Source organism: Eschscholzia californica, unplaced genomic scaffold (assembly GCF_041429995.1).
Source record: "Eschscholzia californica isolate CP2 unplaced genomic scaffold, dmEscCali1.0.p SCAF_2, whole genome shotgun sequence".
NCBI lineage: Eukaryota > Viridiplantae > Streptophyta > Magnoliopsida > Ranunculales > Papaveraceae > Eschscholzia > Eschscholzia californica.
The window spans coordinates 54,688,447-54,711,695 of NW_028238309.1; the positions used below are offsets into that span (position 1 = coordinate 54,688,447).

The 23,249-nt window shown below is 35.5% G+C and overlaps 3 protein-coding genes and 1 pseudogene across 3 annotated transcripts in view; 1 reads left to right on the forward strand and 3 right to left on the reverse strand.

Annotated features, from left to right (window-relative positions):
- LOC147559128 (uncharacterized) overlaps positions 1-23,249 on the forward strand; it is a 97,808-nt gene that overhangs the window by 10,878 nt on the left and 63,681 nt on the right. The gene's annotated exons all lie outside the window — the stretch shown is intronic.
- On the reverse strand, positions 563-8,607 carry LOC147559129 (Leucine-rich repeat protein kinase family protein). Its single transcript, XM_086660926.1, has 11 exons — positions 7,323-8,607; positions 5,917-6,181; positions 5,461-5,617; positions 4,496-5,366; positions 3,969-4,395; positions 3,711-3,892; positions 3,082-3,241; positions 2,468-2,698; positions 2,026-2,373; positions 1,316-1,417; positions 563-1,205 (listed from the first exon to the last, which is right to left on the reverse strand). The coding sequence occupies exons 1-11, from the start codon at positions 7,829-7,831 to the stop codon at positions 960-962; spliced, it is 3,498 nt and encodes a 1,165-aa protein (XP_086517052.1). The 5' UTR covers positions 7,832-8,607; the 3' UTR covers positions 563-959.
- LOC147559130 (leucine-rich repeat extensin-like protein 4 pseudogene) lies at positions 17,134-19,278 on the reverse strand (annotated as a pseudogene).
- LOC147559131 (emp24/gp25L/p24 family/GOLD family protein) lies at positions 19,454-22,878 on the reverse strand. Its single transcript, XM_086660927.1, has 4 exons — positions 22,397-22,878; positions 20,555-20,741; positions 19,956-20,063; positions 19,454-19,752 (listed from the first exon to the last, which is right to left on the reverse strand). Exons 1-4 carry the CDS (start codon positions 22,613-22,615, stop codon positions 19,619-19,621), a joined length of 648 nt encoding a protein of 215 aa, XP_086517053.1. The 5' UTR covers positions 22,616-22,878; the 3' UTR covers positions 19,454-19,618.

Below are 23,249 nucleotides of genomic sequence, written 5' to 3' on the forward strand. Positions count from 1 at the left end.
TTTAATGGTGGTCTTTAATGGAGTAAGGGTTAAGGGTTAACAGAAAGAGAGAGAGAGAGGGACGGAAGAGAGAGAGAGAGCGGTGGACAGAGAGAGAGAGGCGGTTTCGAGTGAGCTAGGGTTTTACCCTGAGAAATGAGGGGTATATATAGGCTGATACGATTTAATCCAACGGCTGAGATATTATGTAATCTCAGCCGTTGGATTCAACAAAAACACGCGGATCCTTCGGGCTGGTCGACGGGCTACTCTTCGGGCTATACTAACGGGTAAAATGTCGGGCTACACATACGGGCATCCTATCGGGCCGGACTTCGGACGGGCTTTACGGGCCGGGACTCGAAATTAAGAACCTGTTCGAGTCCCGGCCCTATTAGCCCGATCTATCGGGCCGGGCTAACCCGGCTCGGGGTGCTTTCGGTCAGCGGTCACTCACGGTTCGGGCCGAACGGGCCGGACCGCGGGATTTCGGATCGTTTTCCCAGCCCTACACTCGAGAGCTTTTTGCTACAAATTTCAAACCAGATTCGGAACCAACCAGAATTGTTAACCAATTGCCAAATTTTCTTGTTCAATTGGAAGACATTATCAACTTGAATTGTTATATAACTCTCAACTCCTACAGATATTATAAAATCATTCAGTTACAACAGATAAATTAAACCATTATTACTGACAGTTGCAGGGGGTTTAGTAAGTTCAATAAAGATCAACCTTCATTTGTGGTTCGAATGGAGCTCGATTTATAATAAATAACGAAAGCTACAAAATTTTTTGCTATAATCTCGGAATAACACATCTAATGCTCACAACAACTAATCCTGCCTGCCTGCCTGCCGGCCTGCCCCTACTTGTCTCTTCGACGATCTGCCAATTTTGTATCGCGAAGAGTCGAACCTGTTTCTTCTTTTGGTAAAGAAAAGTTCCTCAAGATAGCCAGAGTTCCTCATACTAGGCCACTATCTCCCTGTTGATGAGCTGCTGGTATAAGACGCTGTATGATCTAGCAAAACTTCATAGAGGTGTTTAGCGGTTGGCCGATCTTTGGGATTCCGTTGAGTACATTGCCGGTATAAATCTACAAAAAATCTTAATGTTTCAACTTCAGTTTCTTTCACTTCTGTCTCTGGTTTCTCGCTTGAAGGCTCATTTGATGATGATGCCGTATCTTCCAGTTCATCCGAAAGTTTTGGCCTCTTGCCCCTCTGTATTAATCAAAAGTAATGATTATGAATGTTCCATAATTTATTCTCAATTTGGTGTAAGCTTTGATTTAATCAGTAGGAGAAATAAAAGATCACAAAATCAATCATACCTGAAGTCGGTCGTGGATCTCTGAATCTGATAAACCATAATAAGGTATTCTCAATGTAAGCAATTCCAATAGTAAACACCCATATGACCATATATCCACTTCCTACATCCAAAATAAGAACATAAGTTAGAAACAAACTAATGATACAGAAAGCAACCAAAATCTACAATAACTGTTCAGGTTATTCCATTATCAATCTTTGTCCCTCCAAATTAGTAGGGTGATGGGAATCTACTTTCCGGAATTCCAAATATACATAGAATTGTCATGGCAATAACGGAGTACAAGTATAGTTTCAAATGCCCTATTGAAACTCTAAATCCTACTCAGACTTAACTGGTTTTGATAGTGACAAGCAAAAAATTGCCGAAGGGCAGAACGAGATAAGATTCAGGAAGATGGAGACATATTGTTCAGTGAAACAAATGGATAACGCCGTAAGATGGAAATTTCAAGATTTGTGCAAAGAATGCCTACTGTGTTAATTTGAAAATAAGTTTGCATACATAGACAATGCATTAAGCTTCCACCATTCTTGTACTAAACAGATAGTTGAGGTACGAAAGATAATTCAAAGAATGAAAACATTAAAGCTGGGACAGATTAATAAAAAAATTATCTGGAAGGACAATCTGGACTCTGAACAAACTTTAGAGCATATGAAATGCATGTGATCCAATCAGCAAAAGACAAGTTGAATATAAACTTACCAGCCCATATTTGTTCCTTCTGTGCATTGCTTGCAGCACCTCTGGAGCCATCCAACGAGGCGTCCCAACACAAACATCACGTGGAGGTACTCCAACATGACCAATACAACATGTATGGGAATAAGATCTAAGAGGAACTGCTCTGTCAAAATCACAGAGCTTAATAATGGGAGTGCCACCAGGTGTTTTATCCAAATCAATCAGAATGTTTTCGCTTTTTATATCTCGATGAATAATGTGCTTGGAATGTAATTCTGCCAATGCACTCGCTACATCCCTAGCAATAAATAATGCCAACTCCATTGGAACGCGACTTTTACCACCTTTTGAAAGTTTCTCCAAGTAACCCTATAACATAACAGACGAGATGAGTGACAAGGAATAACCCAAGAATTAAGTAGGAGAAAAGTACAAGAAAGTGCAATTAGGGAATCCCAAGTACCTTTAGTGAACCACCTTCTATGTATTCCATCACAATTGCAGACCTTAATAAACGATGCTCCTCATCTCCATCTTCTGAAGGAACCCACTCAGCACAAATCTGATGCCCATATATGTCAATAATAGAGGGGTGTTTCTTCAAAGCACCTAAGATCCTTACCTCGGCTAAACAAGTATACTCAAAATTTTTTATTTCCTCAACTGTGGCCCCATATGTTTTCAAAGTACGAACCTGCAACAGTATAATATGTCAGACATGAACACAACTGACTAATTTGACGCCTTCTCTTTTGAAGCGTCTAATTCTAAATTAGATTCATATATGTTTACTTAAGTTGTTTCATTTGAGTACATCAAGTGGTTTTATCTTTTTGTGAATTCAAACCCTTGAAGCACTCAATTAACTTACTTAAATTAAACAAGCAAACTTCATATTCGGATAACTAAAAATAACAAAGTACACCCAGTCAAAGAGCTACCAGAAAACAATAGCTTTTTGACATAACTCGTGTATACCAGAAAACTTCAAGATCAGCTTCATACAGTATAATTAATGCATAGCAGAAAAATATGACTGACTTCTATTATTCTGACATGGACCCCAGAAAAACTAACCTTGGCCACAGCCTCAACAGATCCAAACTTGCACCGAACAAGAGAACTAGAAGCTGCTTTGTTGACCTCATCACCAAATGATAACGAAGGAGAGGAACAATCTGGGATTGCAACACTATCACTCTTCAGAGGTGAATCAAGCCTTCGGAGAGGAATATATCTGAAACAATTAGCTCACAAATCAGACTAGCCTTGCACAATTATACACCAGCGGTCAAGCGTACATTTAGCCTACTCTTCGACACATTAGAAATGTAGAATAAAACTGAAGTGAGTAAAATGTAAAGAACAAAGACATGGACACAGCTATCTTGTGGTATTAAGACAAGATCTCAATTGTTTTGCACAAGCGCAGTATAACAGTTGGAGATCATATCAGAAGAAAATGCATTTAGCAACCATCTCTAAAAATGGGCACGATCAACACGAATTATAAAGTTCAAATCGACCATATGAAGTTAACAAAGATAAAATAAAGATCTCATCACGAAATTATATTAGCAGAATTGAGTAATCCGCAACAACTCTCCCAGAGCATATATATAAAACACGTATAAATTACATCAAGAAACTTAATTATTTGAACATAGTAACCATTTAAAAATCAACCTCATGAGAAAAGGACAGACCTGCAAAAGAATTCTCGATCTGTAGCTTCTCTAAAATCTTTTGGAGAACATGCATCCACAATCATTCGCACCCATGACTTATCTTTCCTGACAAGAATTGTGTTCCAGGCATGCGGCATGAAGTCAAGATAGCCCCGAACGAGTTCACAAGGAATGGGTGGGTCTACCCGATCACATAGATACTGGAAAACAATGAGCATAAGAAAAAGGATCCAGACATACACCTAAAAGGAAGTTGATAAAAAATGTAATAATTACCTTCAGCAGCAGTGCTCGGTGTCTACATACACCCCATCGTAAAGTCCCAATCGGGACAATACTAGAATTGCGTGCTCGCTTGATTATTCGTAGGGATTGCTCACATAGATCAGTGAAGTTAAAATTTTCTCCAACGCTCAAATTCTGTTTAGAAGATACTGCATTTTCACTATTTCCAGTTGCGCAAGTACATATGAAGGGTTTCTCATAATTTAAACCCGCCACAGATTTCCGTGTTATGGTAAGAAGATTACTTCTATCACTGCCTCCAAACCAATCAGAAACAAACAGAGCAAGCAAAGATGCTCTTTGTAAGTTATCGACAGCAACGGGGTTCCTTTCCTCAATCGAGCTATCTGGCTGTTTCAAATGGGACAGCAATGCCTGAGCAGACAGTACAATTAGATCCAACTCTTCATCCCTCTCTCTGTACAATAAAAAAAGTAAATCAGTAAAGTAACTTCTCATGAAGAAATCCTCGTGCAGAACCATAGAGATATAACATAAATGTACAATTTCAAACTCACCTGTCAACAAGGATTACTTCACGTGAGTCGAGACAAACACTGTGTTCATAACTCTGTAGCGAATTGAAAGGACGATCGCGTCCTGCATCGTAGAATCCGTCAGGTAAATGATCCTTTATGCTGCAGAATGACTCTGTGCTATATTTCCATGATAACTTGGAATGGTCGTCGACAGGTCTACGTGATTTGCACGGTTTGGGATTGTCAAGATCTCTATCAGAATGCCTTTTTGACTTCAGAGCAGTTTTAGAAGTTTCTGAAGCGGACTCCTCATCCTGCTCACTATTATGAAAGGAACTAACTGAGGATGCCTTGCCCGCTCCTCTACGATCACACTCACAGTCTTTAGTAATGCCAATAGAGTCCACAGCACAGTTTTCATCTTCCTTATGGGTAGCCAACATCTGAGGATAATCTTCACCACCAAGTGCGTTATCATTATTGTCTTCAAGGTCTTTCACAAAGCTAGATGCAATCTCTACAATAGAACTGGATTCGCACATAGGCTCAGATGAAACAACAGGTTTGCATTGTAATGACTTTTCATCCACATATTCTTCACTAGCAATTGGAGTGTCATTGTCATCAGAATCTTTTGATAATTGAGATGCATCTTCAACTACTGAACTTGACTCGCACATGGATTCAGATGCAACAGCTGGTAACTCGCACTCTTTGCATATCTCATCTACTTTCATAGACATCTGCTGGTCATCGTCATTCCTCCACTTCCTGATGCTGTTCAAACGCTCTTGACGTGCTCTCTGTTGCAAATAATCACGACGCTTCCACCCCTTTCCCCTTTTTCTTGCTGCTGAACATCTACCGTGCGAAGGCGTCTCAGATAACACACTTGATGTAATATGAGAATCTACAACCATTTCAATTACCAGAAATTAGGTTGAACACAGTGCATACAAAGTAAAAGAGAAGCTAATATCCAAAGAAAGTCTAAACTGTCTCACCATTACAAGAATGACTTCTACTAAACTTCTGAACTGGCACTGCAGGTACGTCCACTTCGATTATGCTACTGAAATTGTTACATGTGTCTTCGCCATTTCTTTCCATATCGCAGCATATCCACGAGGGAATTTGACAACAGTTGAGAAGCTTATTGCACTTGACAATAAAGAAGAAACAATGACACAATAAATATGTTAGGTTCACAACAATGCAACATTAGAACACGAAGGTGCGGAAGCTAAAATGAATAAATCTATATTCAGCATTAAATGCTGAGATTCAAAGCAATATGGTTCTAAACTTCTATTGTTCTACACATATTAGATGCAGATAAAAGAATGTATCTTATTTCAAACATGAAAAGCCAATCATAAAACATTACGCCTAAACAAATAGCAGGCACATATCCATGCAACAAAACATTCGAATTAAGAGGTATGTCATGTGCAAAGTACCTGAATATTTAATTTCCTGAGAGTTTGCATGGATGTGAGTTCAAGAGAACCCAATGATGTTAGCTTATTATTTGAGAGGTCCAAAACTTCAAGCTGCTGCAGGCTAGAAAGATCTGATGGTAGTTCCTCCAACTTGTTGTTAGCAACTTTCAATGATATCAGAGAACTCAAAGCACATATCTCATTAGGCAAGCGCTTGAGCTTATTGAATGATAGATCTAGATCTTCCAGTTTAATAAGACAACTTATTTCCGGAGGAAGGTATCTGCAGGAAAAAAAAACAGTTATTTATATATTTATAAGTACATTCGTTGACCTACTGGTTGCTCAAGCAACTAACTTTTGCATAAACCAAAATGCTAAAGGCTACGAAAAGTACTCGTTTACACATACAATTTAGCAACATATATCATGGAATTCAGAGCAACAAGTGACAAAAAAGGTTGAAAAGAAAATCACTAGGGCTGAACTTTTATACAAAAGGCAATTAATGGATGACAAAATGAGTCACCTTCCAATATCATATAAACATTAGCTCATGATACAAGTCCTGAAGAATCACTTTAACTTTTGCCTTCTCGAGGCAGTGTGAGAAACCAAATTCAATGGCAGGTGCTAATTGACATGCCCAGCAATACATAGGAAAGGACTACTTTACATGAGGTTTTCAAGAAATTAGTGAACTCAAATCACATCAATGGCTCTAGAAACAAGAACCACACTAAAATTTTCTTTTTTTTTTTTGAATCTTAACCGTCACCTAGATATTAAATAATTAAACACAGTTCACAGTAAGAGCGTATCTTATTAACAAAACTAATCCGTACTTTAGTAACACCAATTGCAATTTATTTAAGATAGTACCTTTAATTGAACACAAACTAAGACATCTCTTATTGATTAACTTGAGGAGGGTAACTACTTATAATTTCACCCAGTAAGTTTAGCATCATTTTCCCAGTGCATACTTAAGTATCCCAGACGAGATCCATATTTACTCTAACATTCTTAAGTTCTATGAAACCATTACGTTAAATCGCCAACCTAGTCGGTATCATACTAAAACAACCAAAATAGTAAAGCAGGGGCATCCAAGTACACAGTTTCAAAAAAAGTATAATCTCAAATTATGACCCTTCACTAATTCACGATTAGTTTCACACTATGTTATCAAATCATGGTAAAAATCTTTTTTTTTACACTCTTGTGAGTGTCTATAAGGTAGCTTGCTCTAAGAAATTGTGATGCTAGAGAACAACTCAACAAGACAACCTAATTTGTCACTTTTCACCAAAAACACTATATTTTTGAATGAAAATACTTTAAAGACTATCTCTTTCGTTGGCAAATAAACCCAAACTCTCCTAAAAAATGAAAACCCTGAACACAAAGAAAGAGATATATACCTGATAGAAAAATGGGAAACACTGAGTTTCGTCAAGCACTTTAGGTTAGCTATTTCTGTTAGTAAAGGGAAAGCAGAAGGTCTTTGAGGCATCTTACATAGTTCAAGCTCCTTCAAAGCTTTCAGCTTTTGTAAAGGCAAACCAGATAACCCTGGTGAAGAAATTTTCAGCTGTAATTTTTCCAACTCAACCAGATTTCCAGTTTCAGGTGGGAACAAATTGATTTCGTTTGCGAAGAATTTCAATGTCTTCAAACCCTCAAAATCTCTAATTGATCGAGGTATTAAATTGAAATTGTTCTTATAAACGTATAATCCCTTAACCCCACTTTCTGATGAATCCAATAACGAAAGTTCCCAATTTTTTCCTGATACATCAAGTACTGGTTCTTCATCGAGATTATCCCCTTCTTCTGATCGATTCTCCATCGGTTTATCTACTACTTCAGAAGCTTCATCCGATCTCTCTTCATCAACGGAAACAATTTTTAATTCTTTTGAGGCTTGCATTGAACCGAAATAATCAGACGAAACCCTATAATGACATAAAAATTAGGGAAAAATCTTCAAGAGATGCCACGAAAAAAAGGAAGAATTTTTACCAATGGTTTTAGGGTTTTTGATTAGGGTTTCGGAAGAAAAGAAGATCGAAGGAATAATTAGAAGGAAACCCCGAAAAAGTAAAGTTAAAATTAGGGTTTCAGAAAGGTAAAGATGGAATGATCATCTGAAAATACACAAATGAGTTAGAGAGGAGCGGGAAGAAGAGGGGGGAGAAGAAAATAGATGCTAGTATAAGTTTATGAAACCCTAGCTTGGAAGGCAAACGTCTACTGATCAGATGTATCTGCTCCTATTTAATAGTTTACGTGAGGAATACGTGTCTAGTTATTATTTGGTAGTGTATGTTTTATCGACGGCTAAGATTAGATTAATATTTGGAAAGTAAGATAATATGATGGTCCCTTGGATGTATTTTAGAAATAAGTGAGGAAAAGAAGAGAGTGAGAGAGAGAGAGGGGGTGATTTAGAAAGTTTCTAATAAGTGAAGGACTTCCGACAAAATTGTTTTGTATGGATAAAGTGAGTACATTCAAATCTTTTACCAAGGATTTTCATTCCCCAACATTACCTAGTTTTCATTTCTTTTGACTCTGTGGTGTTTGAATATTTTGGATGCATATAGGCTTTAAAGATCGGTTTGTTCATTTTTTTTTTTTCGTGTATTCGGAAAGAATGTTGAGTGGGTTGTGAACTCTAAATGTAAACCATACTACCACTAGTACAATGTTTTTGTGACACCTGTAAACTGTATAAGACAAATCTCCGCAGTGAAAAGAAAGGATCGAAACTATGATCTCTTGGTATTTTTGTAGGAGTAACAATATTATTTGATCATTATAAAATATGCAAATGTAATGATGTTTTTTGATTCATAATTTTTTACTTGTCCAATAATGCGTTCACACAATTGTTCTTTCCACCAAGGGTTACTCTGGTCATCCATAATACCAGTTCCGAAATATACGTTAATCATTCGTAATACCACTTTAGAACCCTTTGAAGTTTTATATATGTATTTTGCATTTTGTCGCTTATTTCAGATATTCTCTCACCCTCTTTGTATCTCTTTATCTCTCCTCCACCCCATCTCACTCTTTTAGATTTAGGAAACTCTCGTCCAGGAATTCAAATATTAGAGTTTTGAGTCGAAATGAAATATTATGTTTCAAAAGAGATTTAAAGGAGCACGATGCTGATAATCTGGAGTAGATAATTAGCAACCTGTGGATCACAATGGAGAAAATCTCGTTAATGAAAACACAATCCTTCAAATATATTTGATCGAGAGAATTGCAATATCATTAATCAAAAGATTTTTTGGTACATACAACTTTTGTAAGAATTTTTTTTATCCAAGTTTAATAAAGATAACTTAGATGTTTACAATAGCTTATACTATACATGTACAGAGGTATATATACACATGAAATTAGATAGAATTTCTTGTTTGTCATGGTTAAAAATATATATGGATACTTTTCACGCTTCGGTTTCTTGAGAAAACTTACTATGTGCAATCCCGTGTAGACTTGTACACCTAGTCGAAGCCTAAAAATCGGACCAGTCCTATATAATAAAAAAAAGATGAGGCCTATGTTTACCTAATTCGCTCCCAGCCTCAAAAGAGTAGTGGTGGAAAGACATAATATGGAGGACGGACCAAGAAATATGGCCAAGGACCTAGCTAAAATCCCATTTTAGGGTACACTATTTAGTTGGGATAAGGGTGCTTCTAAAGGCACCGAGCCAAAAGGCTGTTAGCATCCATCTCTGTTAGCACCAAGCCCAACCGCTATTTTCTCTATTAGCACCGTCCAACTATGTAGGCACCGGTCAAGTGGAGTTAAACCTAACCCCTCCATCCATCTCTTGCTATACATCAGGCTTTTCTTTCATAAATAAATTACAGTCGGAAGTTCTCTATCTAAAAATGAAGAAAAAAATGACAAGATCTACTTAAATTTGAAGCAGATGATCTATTTTAAGAATATGAACTATTGAGCATACAAATCCATAAAATGAGTTTGATTTCATAATATAATGAGATTTTTTTTATCATCAAAGAGATTGAATCGAAAGTCGTCGATTCTATTGGAACCAAATTTTCATTAATAACTGAACTAATTTAAGCATCTAGAAATTAAACAAAACCTAAACTATAATGTTTTTTAACTTAGAAATCATCAATGCTGCGAAGTTAAATTCTGAATCTAGAGCTTAAATCACAAGAGGAAACTAAAAAAAGAACGATTCAGTTTGAAAGATCGTGAACTTGAACAATTATCAAAATCACCTCGGAATCTCAATCCCAAAAGAAGTGAAAATTTCATTTTCTCCATGACAACTAAACAGAAGCATCTTCACTTTGGGATGGCAAAGCTGGACGAAAACCGACGGGAAGAGTAGCAGCAGAATCTCCAATTGCTTCAGCTGCTGCTGATGAGGATGAAGAAGATGCTACAAGCTCCTCGATTCTCATGCGGTCATTTCTCTTCATATTCAGCAGCCTGTTCCTAAGTTTTTGTATTTCTTCGAACAATAGTTCATTAACATTTATGTCTTCCCGCCAAAACTTACTACTAGTACCTTCACCACCAACACTTATTTCATCATCATCTGGTTTCTTCTTCTTGTTTTCTTCTTCTTCTTCTTGAACACCATTTAAGTAACTATCAAGTACTGAGTCCACAGAATCATGGCCGAAAGTATGCACCTCGCCAGAATCATTATCGAAAGTAACTATTGCAATCTTAGCATCACATTCGACGCAAAGTTCAGCCACTTCCTTGAAAAGACTCTTACGTTTCTTCGAGATCATCTCCCTCTCTCTTGTTTTGGGAGAAGATGGAAGAAACAAACGACGGTCAACGTCACCCACATTAAAAAAAACCGGTGCTTATAGAGAACTCGGGTCAATGACCATTGACCCGAGTCAATAAAGTTTTCGGATGCTAACAGCTTTTTGGCCTGGTGCCTTTAGAAGCACCCTATTTAGTTTTCTTCGAGATGACAACCAATATATACCTACTTATATTAACAATCCCTAATGATATCGAACTAGCCGAGAAAGAGATGGATGTTATTACGTTGTGGATTATCCTTGAATGAATGAACTAAATCCTTGATTGCGTTGCTTCTATCCTTTTCGTTATTTATCGTTTTTATCATTAACTTCGCACTTCAACAACGTCTACATTAACTAATAAGACATTGATTGGACAATATTGGCTAGACACTATTCAGCAAAACCTTATAAGGGTACCACTACTGATCTATTATTTCCTTTTCTTTTGTTGCAAACTACTCCTATTATTTCCTATTTGATAAAAAGTATAAAAGAGTCACTTTCAACTTCGGCTAGTATATTTCATCAAAAAAAAAAAAACTTCCGCTAGTATTGGCTTCTAGGTTGGTATAAGTAGGTTGGCATAAGAAAGTGATAGGAGAAAGTGAAGTCATGAACTCCCTTCCCCATCTGCACCCCTGTTTATATCATTGGACAGGCAATGCTTCATAATGTTAAGCCCTAACCTAGTTGTTCTTTTGGAATCGGTTAGAATAAGATGGAAACAGAAACCTAATAATACATTCGGGTCCTTGAGGGAACCCCCCAACGGCACCCCTAAGGAGATGGATTCGGCCAGAGCCGTTTATGTAATTGGATAAGCAATGCCACCACATAATGTCAAAACCAACTTAGTTTTCGCAATCGGAAATAGTGAGATTTGATGTCTCAAATAAAAAAACATACATGCTAAACCCCCAACTCGGTGGGAACGATGTCCAGCCCAACCTAGTTGAGAGAGGAATCGACAACCACTATTAATTTGCTAAATTGAGAAGCAGAAGAGTCGGCCAATTATAAAACGTCTACATGATCCACAATGTTTTATTTAAACTAAACAAGAAAAGTTTATATCTTTCTTTGACTTCAACTGTGCAAATTCTACAAATACAGCCAAGGATAAAGTAAATTAAACAAGCATAAATAAGAAAGAAGTCAGGAAGAGGGTTTAATTTAAACAAAATTAAGACTATCGGATCACTCAGACACGGTTTAATTTAAACAAACACTTGCCCAACCAAGTGTTGACAATAACTCTCTTTCTTATGCTTTCATTTGCTGCAAGCAATGTAACTATCGATTCCGATGAGGTTTGGGTTAATTTCTTTAGCTCTGTTTGCATACTCAATTGCCTTACTGTGATTTCTTGAGACTTTCTCTGCTTTCTCCATAGCTGATTCAGCCATGGTTTAGAGAGAGAGAATCAAAATTGACAGAGTATTTAGGGTTTGCAAGTAGGATCGAATTAAGGGTAATTAAAGTGTTATATAAATTAATTTCTTAGAATCATGAGACCCTTCTAATTCTTTTTTTAGAATCTATTACTCTGTTTTTTAGTCTAATTTAGTGTTCGTATCTAAGGGTCCGTTTGATACGCGTGAAAATGTGAGTAAGAAAGTAATTTTCCTAGTTTTTCGCTGTTTGGTCGGTCACTTTGGGTAAGAAAATCGATTTCCTAAGAAAAAAAAAGTGTGCAAATGGTCTTATTTCTTTCGCACCTTTTAGATGAGAAAATTGATTTCTCACTCTCTCTCTCTCCCTCCTCTCGTAACTTTCTCTCTTTATTTCTCTCTTACCGTAACTCTCTTTGTTCATCTTTGTCTAATTAATAAGGGAAATTTGGCCAAAACTCCATAAAAAGTTCGAGTTATGGTTAAAATGGATTATCAACTTTTTATAGGCTTTAACTCCCTATGACATTTTTGTAAATTATCTAATATAGGAAAAGACGAAACTGACCTTATTGCAAACCAGTTTGCAATGCTCTGTAAACCAGATTGCAAACTAGTTTGCAATGCTCTGCAAACCAGATTACAAAGCTCTGGAAACCAGATTACAAGAGCTTTGCAAGACAAACCAAATTGCAAAGTAGTGCAAACCAGTTTGCAAAGCTCTGCATACCAGATTGCAAAGCTCTGCAAAGTCATTGCAAGGCAAACCAGATTGCAAAGCAGTGCAAACCAATTTGCAAAGCAGTGCAAACCAATTTGCAAAGCTTCGCAAGCTAAGATTCTAAGGGCAATTTCGGCATTAGAAATGGGAGTGCTTTTAGAATTATCCTTCAAGACTATTTCCAAACTATATATGGGGTCTAAAAAGACAAAAAAATAATTTTCCTTTTTGACAAAAAAAAACTTGAAATCGGGCCTCCTGAATTAATAAATAAGCTGAAATTCTAAAGACACCCCTTAAATGCCTAACATTTATATATTGGTTAAAGGCCCAACTAATAAATAAAACCTAATTAATAAATATTTTTAACCCCTTAAATTCTAAAGGCACCCCTTAAATGTCTAACATTTATATATTGGTTAAAGGCCGAATTAATAAATAGAATCTAATTAATAAACATATGTCTAAAGGCACCCCTTAAATGCCTCACATCTATATATTGGTTAAAAGATCAATTAATAAATAAAACCTAACTAATCAACAGTTAGTTGTCTAAAAACACCCCTTAAATTCTAAGGGCACCCCTTAAATGCCAAACATTTATATATTGGTTAAAGACCCAATTAATAAATAAAAGCAAATTAATATTTGTCTAAAGACACTTTCTTTCTCACCTTCTTATCAAACACCTAAAATTTGACTTTGAAGTAAGAAATCTCTTTTCTTTCTAGTGGGAAATAAAGTCGTTTTCTTACCCATATATCTTCTCGCTTATCAAACAGACCCTAAGGGAAAGCAGTGGTTTAACTTACCCATCAACCATGTTAATTAGGATTATAAGGAAAAGTAGAATCCTAAAAGAAGTCTAATTCCTATAGTTAATGAGGTGGTAAATTTTGAAGATTCTTAAACTCTAAACATTGTATTATTTATATAACAAATTTACAGAATGAGAAACTAAATTTAAAGTTAGGTTATACTATTCTTATAATTATTTTGAGTTTGGTTTGGATATTATTGACGGTTGATTAATAACTTAATTGTATTCTCGTAATTTGGACATAGTAAAGGGGATAAGTATAACAGTCCTCGATTGACTTTCAATATATCTAACGCATCGTCAAAATTTTATATAAATTTTTTATTCTAGTGTAAAAAGAGATTACTTAGTTTTTTATAGTCTCAATATCTAACGCTCCACAAGCTTTTAATTTATTTAGACAGTGTATATTAGTCTTTACTAGAGTTGATATTCTTACATTTCAATACGTAGTTATGGAATTGAAAAAAAAGTATCTTACTTGAAGGATGAAAAGTCCCGACCCTTAAAGCTAATTTATTCATACGTCCGAGTGAGCAAAAGTCTATTTCTAGATGACTTTTCCGATTCCCAACCCACGGTCAATTTTTCGCAACAAAAAGATCCCGACCTATTTATAAACCCTATTTATAAACAAGGCCTTAAGGCGGAAGACCTTCGTCGGAGAAGAGATGAGTGACTTGGAGAGAGAGAAGTTAGTTGTGAAGAGATTTAAGGTGGAGAGAGAGAGAGAGAGGTGAGGTGGAGAGAGATTTGAGGTGAAGAGAGATGTGAGGTGGAGAGAGAGGTGAGGTGTAAATTACTGTTTTTTATTTAATTTTATTTTGAAAAAATATTTATAGGAAAGATAAATCTGACATTTACATTAAAAAAAGGGGGTCATATTTGAATTTACTGAAAACAGGGGGCTACAAAAGGAAGCTGGTCACAAAGTAGGGGCCAAATAGGAATTAACTCAAATAAAAATAAAATAAATTGAGAAAATTAAGTAAGAAAGATGACCATCTAAAAACAAGATAATCTTCAACAAAAAAAAAAGAAAAAAAAATCTAAAAACAAGATAATATTCTCATTACATCAAACCTTAAAAAAAAAATAAAAAATAAAGAAAAGGTTATAAATTTCATCCATTGATATATCTATTTCATATTCATATGATTCAAGAGGTGATGATGGAGATGGTCATGAATAAAAAAAAGTTCTTTTACAACTTTTACAAATAATCCATGAAATATCACTCCCATTAAGGCTGCATGTTGGACTTGATAAATTACACTTTGGGCATGACTTAAATTCATCACAATATTGATCATCAAAAAATTCATCATCATCATCTGAAGAATAATCATCATAATAATATCTTCTTCTAACTGCTGATTTTGGTTTCCTGTTCGAATTTCTATTCGGGTAGGGTTTTTGTTGTTGTTGTTTTTGTTTGAGTACTAGTTTTTGTCTTTCAAGATCAAACTGTTTTCTATTAGTTTCATCAGACAAGATATCCCAAGCATTAGATATAAGTTTAAAAGCACCATCAGCTGAATTTGAATTGTTTTTATCTGGGTGAACTAATAAAGCTAGTTTCTTATAATATTTCTTGATAATTTCAGTACTATATGAACTAATATCATTATCATCTGAATCTGAATCTGAAATACCAAGAACTGAATACCAATCTATTAGTAATACTCTCCTTTTTTCTTGATGATTGATAAATGTGTTGGTAGTGACAGCTGATAGATGAACAGAGTAAGAAGCAATGTAATTATCAATTCCGGGGAGATTCGGGTCGATTTCTTTAGCCTTGTTTGCATACTCTATTGCTTTACTATAATTTTGTTGATCAAAAGCTCTTTCTGCTTCCTCTAGGGTTGATTCAGCCATGCTAAGGAGGTTCAAAGAGACTGAAAAGATTTGGATGAGAAGACACACCAGTTAAAAGGGTTGATATATAAAGTAGTAGTAATATCTGAGAATCCTGAAACCCTTCTGATTTGTATTTATAATATTGTTTCCCCTTTTATTTAGAAATTTCTATTTATTTAGGAGTTAAAGTTTTTTTTAGAAACCTAAAACAAGTCTAATTAGTGTTGTTGTATCTAAGGGCAAGCAGTGGTCAATCGTGTTAATTAGGATTCCAAGGAAAACTGGAACCCTAGTAGAAATCTAACGAGTATTGTTAATGAGGTGCTAGATTTTAAAGTTTATGTATTTTTTTTGGGTTAATTCCATTTTGGCCCCCTAAACTGACCAAAATGGCCCCCTAAAGATGACCAGCTTCCAATATGGCCCTCTTTTTTTTTCGTCTTTTACTCCGTTAGACGTTAGTGACACATCATTTTTTAACCCAATTTACCCCTCTGACTAAAGAATCTTGTTAGCCCCAAATCTTAAAGTCCCAATGGTATTTAATATTAGTCAAATCTTGTCTTCAAATCAAACTAATTTTTTTTTAATTTTGAAAATATTTTCTTAACTCTTATTCTCTCCATTTACATCAACTTCATTAATTTGCAAAAAAAACCATCTCCCCCGTCAACAACCCTCCATTAAAATCCTAAAAACTTAAAACACTACATTAAAATCTTATATTTCTTCATGCCTTCACTACTGAGCACCTAATCTAATTCTTGCATCCAGATTCAAAATTGGAAACACCAATTTCATTGACTTACCTTCTAGTAAGTCATCTTCTTTTTCTCTTTCTTCGAAGAAAAACATGGAAATGTCTAAATATATAAGAATATGGAAACATCCTTACCAACTTAGAAAGCTGGAACCAAGCTTGATTAGGGATAAATCAGAAGAGACATTTTAACAATATACTAATAAGCTTCTTGTGAGCTCAAAAGATAGCAAAAAAGTGAACCTCATATTGACTGAATTTTAGTACTCTCAGTACACGTATAGTGACTGTCATTTACTATAAAAGTTTCACTTTTATCTACAAATAAGAACGCAAAATACCAACAACCCAAATACACTGCCAAAAGAATAAGGAAAACAAAATTGAATTCAACAAATTGGAAAAGTGAATCAATCAGAAATTAGGTGCTCATTAGTGAGAAAAATACCAGATCTCTATTGGTATTTTTCTCTAGCTTTTCTTGTTATATTACTTTGACTATAAAATTAGTATCTTTTTTCTCTCTAGATTTTAATGGAGGTGCTAATGAAGGCATGAAGAAATATAAGATTTTAATGGAGTGTTTTTCTCTTCCTCTGTCTCTAGCTTTTCTGGCACAATTAGTGTTTTAAGCTTTTAGGATTTTAATGTAGGGTTGTTGATGGTGGTAGATGGTTTTCTTGCAAATTAATGGGGTAGATGTAAATGGAGAGAATAAGAGTTAAGAAAATATTTTCAAGGCCACTGTTTTGGTGAAAGCATTAAAGTTTCCGGGGAAGACGGTAGAAAACAAAAAAAAATTAAACCAAACACTCCTTTAATGTCGCCGGAAAAAGTCGCCGGCGACTTCACCATCTTCTCTTCTCTTTCTCTCTCTCTCTCTCTTCTCCCTCTCTTCTCTTTCTCTCTCTTCTCATCTTCTCTTCCAAACTCACCATTTCTCCTATCTTCTCCGGCAACGACCCCATTAATTGATTAAAACTCACATCAAACACAGTCACATTTTTCAATAATCCAATTTCTGTTGGTAAACAAGTTCTTAATCCATTATTCATCAATATAATCTCATTCAAACCACTCATATTACCTAAACTAGCTGGTATACATCCATGGAACTTGTTATTAGCAAGAACAATTACAGAAACGGGCGAGTTTCCGAAATTCTCAAGAAGATCAAATGCGAAACGATTATGATTAATGAAAATAGCATCAAGACTTTATCAAATAGTTCTTTAGGAACTGTTCCTTCAAATTCATTAAACCTAAGGTCAAGAAATTTCAATGAAGGTAATTTAAGTACTACTTGAGGAAATCTCCCAGCAAATCTGTTATTACTTAAATCTAACTCAAATAATAACTTCAATTTAATGAAATTGTGAGGAACAGTACCGCAAAATCGATTGGAGTTGATATGAAACAATGCTAAATCAGTTAGTAACCCTAGTTCTTCAGGAAGGTAACCAACAATATCTCCATGATTAAGATCAATACCAGCAACAGTTCTCACCAATGGATCATCAAGTGATGATGAACATAACACACAAACTGGAAGAGAAGATGAGAAGATAGGAGAAATTTTACTCAACAAACCAGATCTGGTCTGGTTTCCAGACGAAACCAGACCTCCGGCGAAGGGGCTCCTCCCCTTCGCCGGAGATGGAGAGGAGAATAAAAAAAAATGAAAACAAAAGAAAAATTTGTCGCCGGAGTTAATGGAGTCGTCAGAGATGGTGGAGTCGCCGGAGGAAAGAAGAAGAAGGTGAAAAGGATTTGGTTGTTTGGGGGAAATAAAAAAATCAATTTTTTTTTGTTTCCACCCAAAACTTCACACCCCAGAAACTATATAGCTTTCCCCAAAGCGTTGGCCAATTTTCAAAATTAAAAAAAGTTAGTTTGATTTGAAGACAAGATTTGACTAATATTAAATATCATTGGGACTATAAGATTCGGGGCTAACAAGATTCTTTAGTCAGAAGGGTAAATTGGGTAAAAAAAATGATGTGTCACTAACATCTAAAGGAGTAAAAGACGGAAAAACAAAAAAGAAGGCCATATTGGAAGCTGGTCATCTTTAGGGGGCCATTATGATCAGTTGGTCATCTTTAGGGGGCTAAAATGGAATTAACCCTTTTTTTTGTTGTTGAAAGTATTGATTTGTTGATTAAAACCTCAGTTGCATTCTTTTTTCTCTTTTTTTGAAACCCTCAATTGCATTCTAGTAAGGGAAGTTCTATATGCCGGGTTTGACGAAGGATTTTAGATTTCCCCAAATACCTCATTCTCAGTTGATTTTTTATTTCGTCGACTCTTTGATGTTTGAATATTTTGGATACAAATGTGCTTTAAAGATCGGTTTATTCATTGAGATTTGAGAGATCACAACAAGAAACATCATTTTCAACAAAAAAAAACATGAAACATCATTATGACGAAATATTGATATAATTGTCATGAAAAATATCATGAACAATACAGAAAATCATTTATTTTGTGTATTAGAAAGAGAGTTGAGTGGACTATGAACTCTAAATGTGAACCACACTACCACTAGTACATTTTTTTCTGTGACACCTATAAACAACAAAAGACAAATCTCGATACTGAAACGAAAAGATTCAAACTATGATCTCTTGGTATATTTTTTTATCGTTATAAAATATGCAATGTAATGATGTCTTTCGATTCATAGTAGAAAGAGGTCTCATGGAAGAGTGTGATAAAAAGTACTTCGAAGTTCTTTTCTCTCTTCTTGTTAAACTATGCACTTCGAAATTAAGTTAGTGTTTTCTTCTTGCTTGGTATAAGAAAATGGAAGAAGGAAGTGAAGTCATGAACTCACTTCCACATCTGCACCCCTGTTTATATCATTCGACAGGCAATACCTCATAATGTTAAGCCCTAACCTAGTCGTTCTTTTGGAGTCTGTTAGAATAAGATGGAAACAGAAACCTAATAATACATTCTGCTCCTTGAGGGAACCCCCATGGCCCCATCCGAACCCCTAACGAGATGGATCCGGCCAGAGCCGTTTATGTAATTGGATAAGCAATGCCACCACATAATGTCAAAACCAACCTAGTTGAGAGAGCAATGGCACTGACTATTTATTTGCTAAATTGAAAAGCAGAAGAATCAGTCAATTATAAAACGTTTACATGATCCACAATGTTTTATATAAACTAAACAAGAAAAGTTCATTTCTTTCTTTAACTCAAAATGTGAAAATTCTACAGATACTGCCAAGGAGTAAAGTAAATTAAACAGGCATAAATAAAAAAGAAGTCGGGAAGAGGGTTTAATTTAAAAAAAAAAAAAATAAGACGATCGGATCACTCAGACACGGTTGTATGCAACTGATTTGCTGAAAAGCCTTCGGATGAACATAACCTGGAGTCCACTTGCTAAACACAACACCAGATACTCTAAAATTGTGTAGAATATCACTCTCTTTCTTGTGCTTTCATTTGCTGCAACCAACAATGGAATGGCCAAATTTCAGCAAAAGTGATATAACATGTAAAATGAAGAGATTATGAAGACAGTCTTGGTTATTGGTTTCTTTGGAAAAGTAGTGTAGAAACCGTCAACTGTCGTGTCTAAAAACATGAAACTTCACTTATCTTCAAATTGACTAATGAAAAAACTTAGATACTGGGAGAGGTGAGCTTACTGTGACGATGACGGGCATCACGTGCTTTTAGGTACTTTTGCTCTGAGGTAACAGATTCCAGTGCCTCCCTCAGCTCAGCAATCTTGACATTTATGGGGTCCAAATGTTCTGCAAACAAACAACCCAAAAAGAGAGCAAATTAGTTTCACAAGAATATGACCCGCTATTTATCAGCCTCGAGTATATTTAACTAGACTAGAGCTTCTAGGCTCTAGCAGAAGATAAGAATGTTTAGAATACGTTTTTACGCCTCAAGGCGGTTCACTCCCACAACGCGACGCGTACACCTCGTTCCGTAAAAGGCATAAACTATTAGTTTTTTTTGAAGGAAAATAACATCAATTATGTAAAAACATAGCATAACTTTTATCCTTCACTACCATAATATAAAGTCACAAGTGTTTAATAAACAAAATACTAATATTTTTGTGTTGCCCGACAACTCAAAAATAACAGGTGACATCAGATGCAAACGATTTAGTCTCGAGTTCAAATACATACGCTTCGGGGCATCAAGTGAATGCCTTGCCCCCATGCGCACGCCTTGAAAGTTTTTTAAAGCAGTGGAGATAACTACAACAATAATACATGGAACTCACCATCTTTGGCAAGGTCATGCTCATTTGGGATATGACCGATGTGAATGTAGAAAGATACAGTCTCTGGGGTTGAGTAAGGATTATGGAAACAGAACTTATACATCCCACTACGTGGGGATTTAAATTCAAACTTGTCTCCAGATGTTCCCTTCAAAGAGTGCACCACGTTACCCCCAGGAGAGGTTACCTAAATGAAAGCCAATTTGCAAATCAAAGTATTAATTCAGGCTTCTTATAAATTTTGATCAGCTAGGGAACTGAAATATTCTGCGGAGAGTATTCTATAAATGATTAAAATTATTGCGTTAATGGAAATATAGTATCGGTAAATTATCACAAGTTCAAGGAAGTATTGTGTAGATGAAGAAAATATAATGCAAATTGTTGTTATGAAGTAAATAAACAATAAAAGAAGCCAAGAAATATATTACCAAGGGCTAATAATTGTCATAGTGTATAGAAACGAAATTTAATTGCATATGTTAGATGCTCGTATAAGAAACGAAGAGGTTATAAAGGAAATACTACAACACATTTGTTGTATTTACTAACAAACTTGTGACTATTTCGTTAACTGAAAATGGGCCACAACCAACAGTCTATTATTCAATAAGGTAAAGCAAATTGTTCCCATTCATAAGATAGATATCTCAGTAAAAATGAACAAGGAATTGAACCGCAAAATTTACATTTCCATAGGTTTTTTAAGAAATTATTTAGAAATTACTAGTCGAAATAAAAGGTGGTTTTCATCAAAATAATGACAAAATGACAGAGTATATTGAATTGCGTTGAAGTGGCTACCCAATCCAAAATACTTTGGTCATTCCTGTTGATGCATTTTTTATTTAGTACCAACGTACCATAGCTCAAAGTAACTATAACTCTGCAGTTTGGTCTTAACTTCTAATATTAAATTATGCTTAGGTGATTCGCAGTGATGACAGCTAGTGGATGGTGGTAAACGATATAGAGGAAGAACAATTTAACTCGTATGTTTCTTCACATTTTTTTTTCTTAATAATAAACGGGATTTCAACTTAGATTCATAGAATCGTGACTCTGAGCTTGGTACGCATAATTTGAAGAAGAAACTTAACTCAATTTATGATATCTTCTTCCATTCCCATTAAAACTCCTCTTCGTCCCACGGGTGAAACAGAACTAAAATTTATCATGATTTTTCACATGCATTCATCATAATGCACACAATTTTACTCTACCTACATCAATGTGCTCCGTGCTAAGAGTAGAAACCGTCTATATTGGCAGAGCCAAACATATTTTCAAGTAACAAAACATTTCACATAAAAAAGGATTTGTGCACACTTAATACTTTGATGAGTTGATCAATTGCTTGAACTACGGTTTCAAGATACCTAATGCATCACAACTTTTAATGAAACATAGATAAATGTTCAGCTAAGACGATCTCTCGGCGACCTGATTTGAGGTCACAAGACTCACAACTCGGGAATATGGAAGAAAACATAGTTCTTCTTGTGATTATCCCCTTACCCAAAACCAAATTACCTAATTTATGTGGGTATATTTTGGAAGACAAAAGAATTCTATGAGTGAGTTATAATTCTTTACTATGCTTATACATAAAAATTTCAACTTTTTCCCAATTTAGTCAGGTATTCATGCTGAATCGTTTAATTGAACAATATAGAAAACCTAGACTCGCAAAATCAAACTTATCTTCATCCAACATATAAAAACATACTTGAAAAATCAAAGATCTGAATCAAATCAATTTGAATTCCAAAATTTCAACCAAAACCTAGAACAAAAAAACATAAGGTCAAACAATAGAAAGAGGGGAAAATTGAAACGTACCGTGAAGTCTATGCCAGGATGATCCGAACCCCAGAAGATATCATGATCAACAACAACGAAGTTGCCTGAAATAGTATCGCCTTCATAGAGTACATATTCATAAACACATTCCATATCATTAACGGTTACAGAGAGAGCCGATAGATGACTAAAAAAGCTGAATAGAAACCCTAGAACTATACAGATCTTCATAGATCCAGTTCTATTTCTTTTCTCCATATTCACTTTCTCTCTCTAAGATCAGTTTTTTGGTTGGGTGTTGCAAGATGGGGAATTGGGGGGAGATGATGACTTTAGAGAGGGAGAGAGAGAAACGTAAACCTTATTTGGTCTGAAACTCTGAATAACCGAGCTGGGGAAATTAAGAGGTGGTGACTTTGACCGGGAAAGTGATATAATTTGGATATTGTAATCAATTTTAGGGCTTTTTTGGACTGGTTCCGGATATAATGTGGAAAGCTAAAGATTTTGCCAAGTGATTAAAAGGGGTTATTTTCCTAATAGACTCCAACTTTATGACCAGCTTCTCCTTACTTTATCGAAAATACCTAGATGATCCCTTTTTTCAGTTACCGTTAAAAATCTGTTAACTAGTCATCACCTCTCTCTCGTCCATCTCATCACCTCTCTTTGCTACCTCATCTTCTTCGCTGGCGAAGGTCGTCGGCCGACCAATTTTACTACCGGCGACCTTCAAACATTAAAAAATAAATAAAAAATTATCTCTCTCTCTCTTCTTCTTCTTCCTCTCTCTCATGTTCTGCCACTCTCTTTCAGTTTCTCTCTCTAGAATCCTTTCAGATCGATCCATGGGTTCAATTGGATATACTTTTGTCTCTGTACAAGCTCATTC

What these genes read in the sequence shown, in the direction of transcription:
- LOC147559129 (XM_086660926.1), bottom strand. Translation starts at nt 7,831, where the DNA reads ATGCAAGCCTCAAAAGAATTAAAAATTGTTTCCGTTGATGAAGAGAGA. An exon ending in CTGTTGAGGCTGTGGCCAAG is followed by an intron (nt 2,699 to 3,081) that starts GTTAGTTTTTCT and finishes ATACTGTTGCAG; the next exon opens with GTTCGTACTTTGAAAACATA. An exon ending in TAGAAGGTGGTTCACTAAAG is followed by an intron (nt 2,374 to 2,467) that starts GTACTTGGGATT and finishes GTTATGTTATAG; the next exon opens with GGTTACTTGGAGAAACTTTC.
- LOC147559131 (XM_086660927.1), bottom strand. Translation starts at nt 22,615, where the DNA reads ATGGAGAAAAGAAATAGAACTGGATCTATGAAGATCTGTATAGTTCTA. An exon ending in ATCCTGGCATAGACTTCACG is followed by an intron (nt 20,742 to 22,396) that starts GTACGTTTCAAT and finishes GCTTTCATTTAG; the next exon opens with GTAACCTCTCCTGGGGGTAA. An exon ending in TGATGCCCGTCATCGTCACA is followed by an intron (nt 19,753 to 19,955) that starts GTAAGCTCACCT and finishes TGTTGGTTGCAG; the next exon opens with CAAATGAAAGCACAAGAAAG.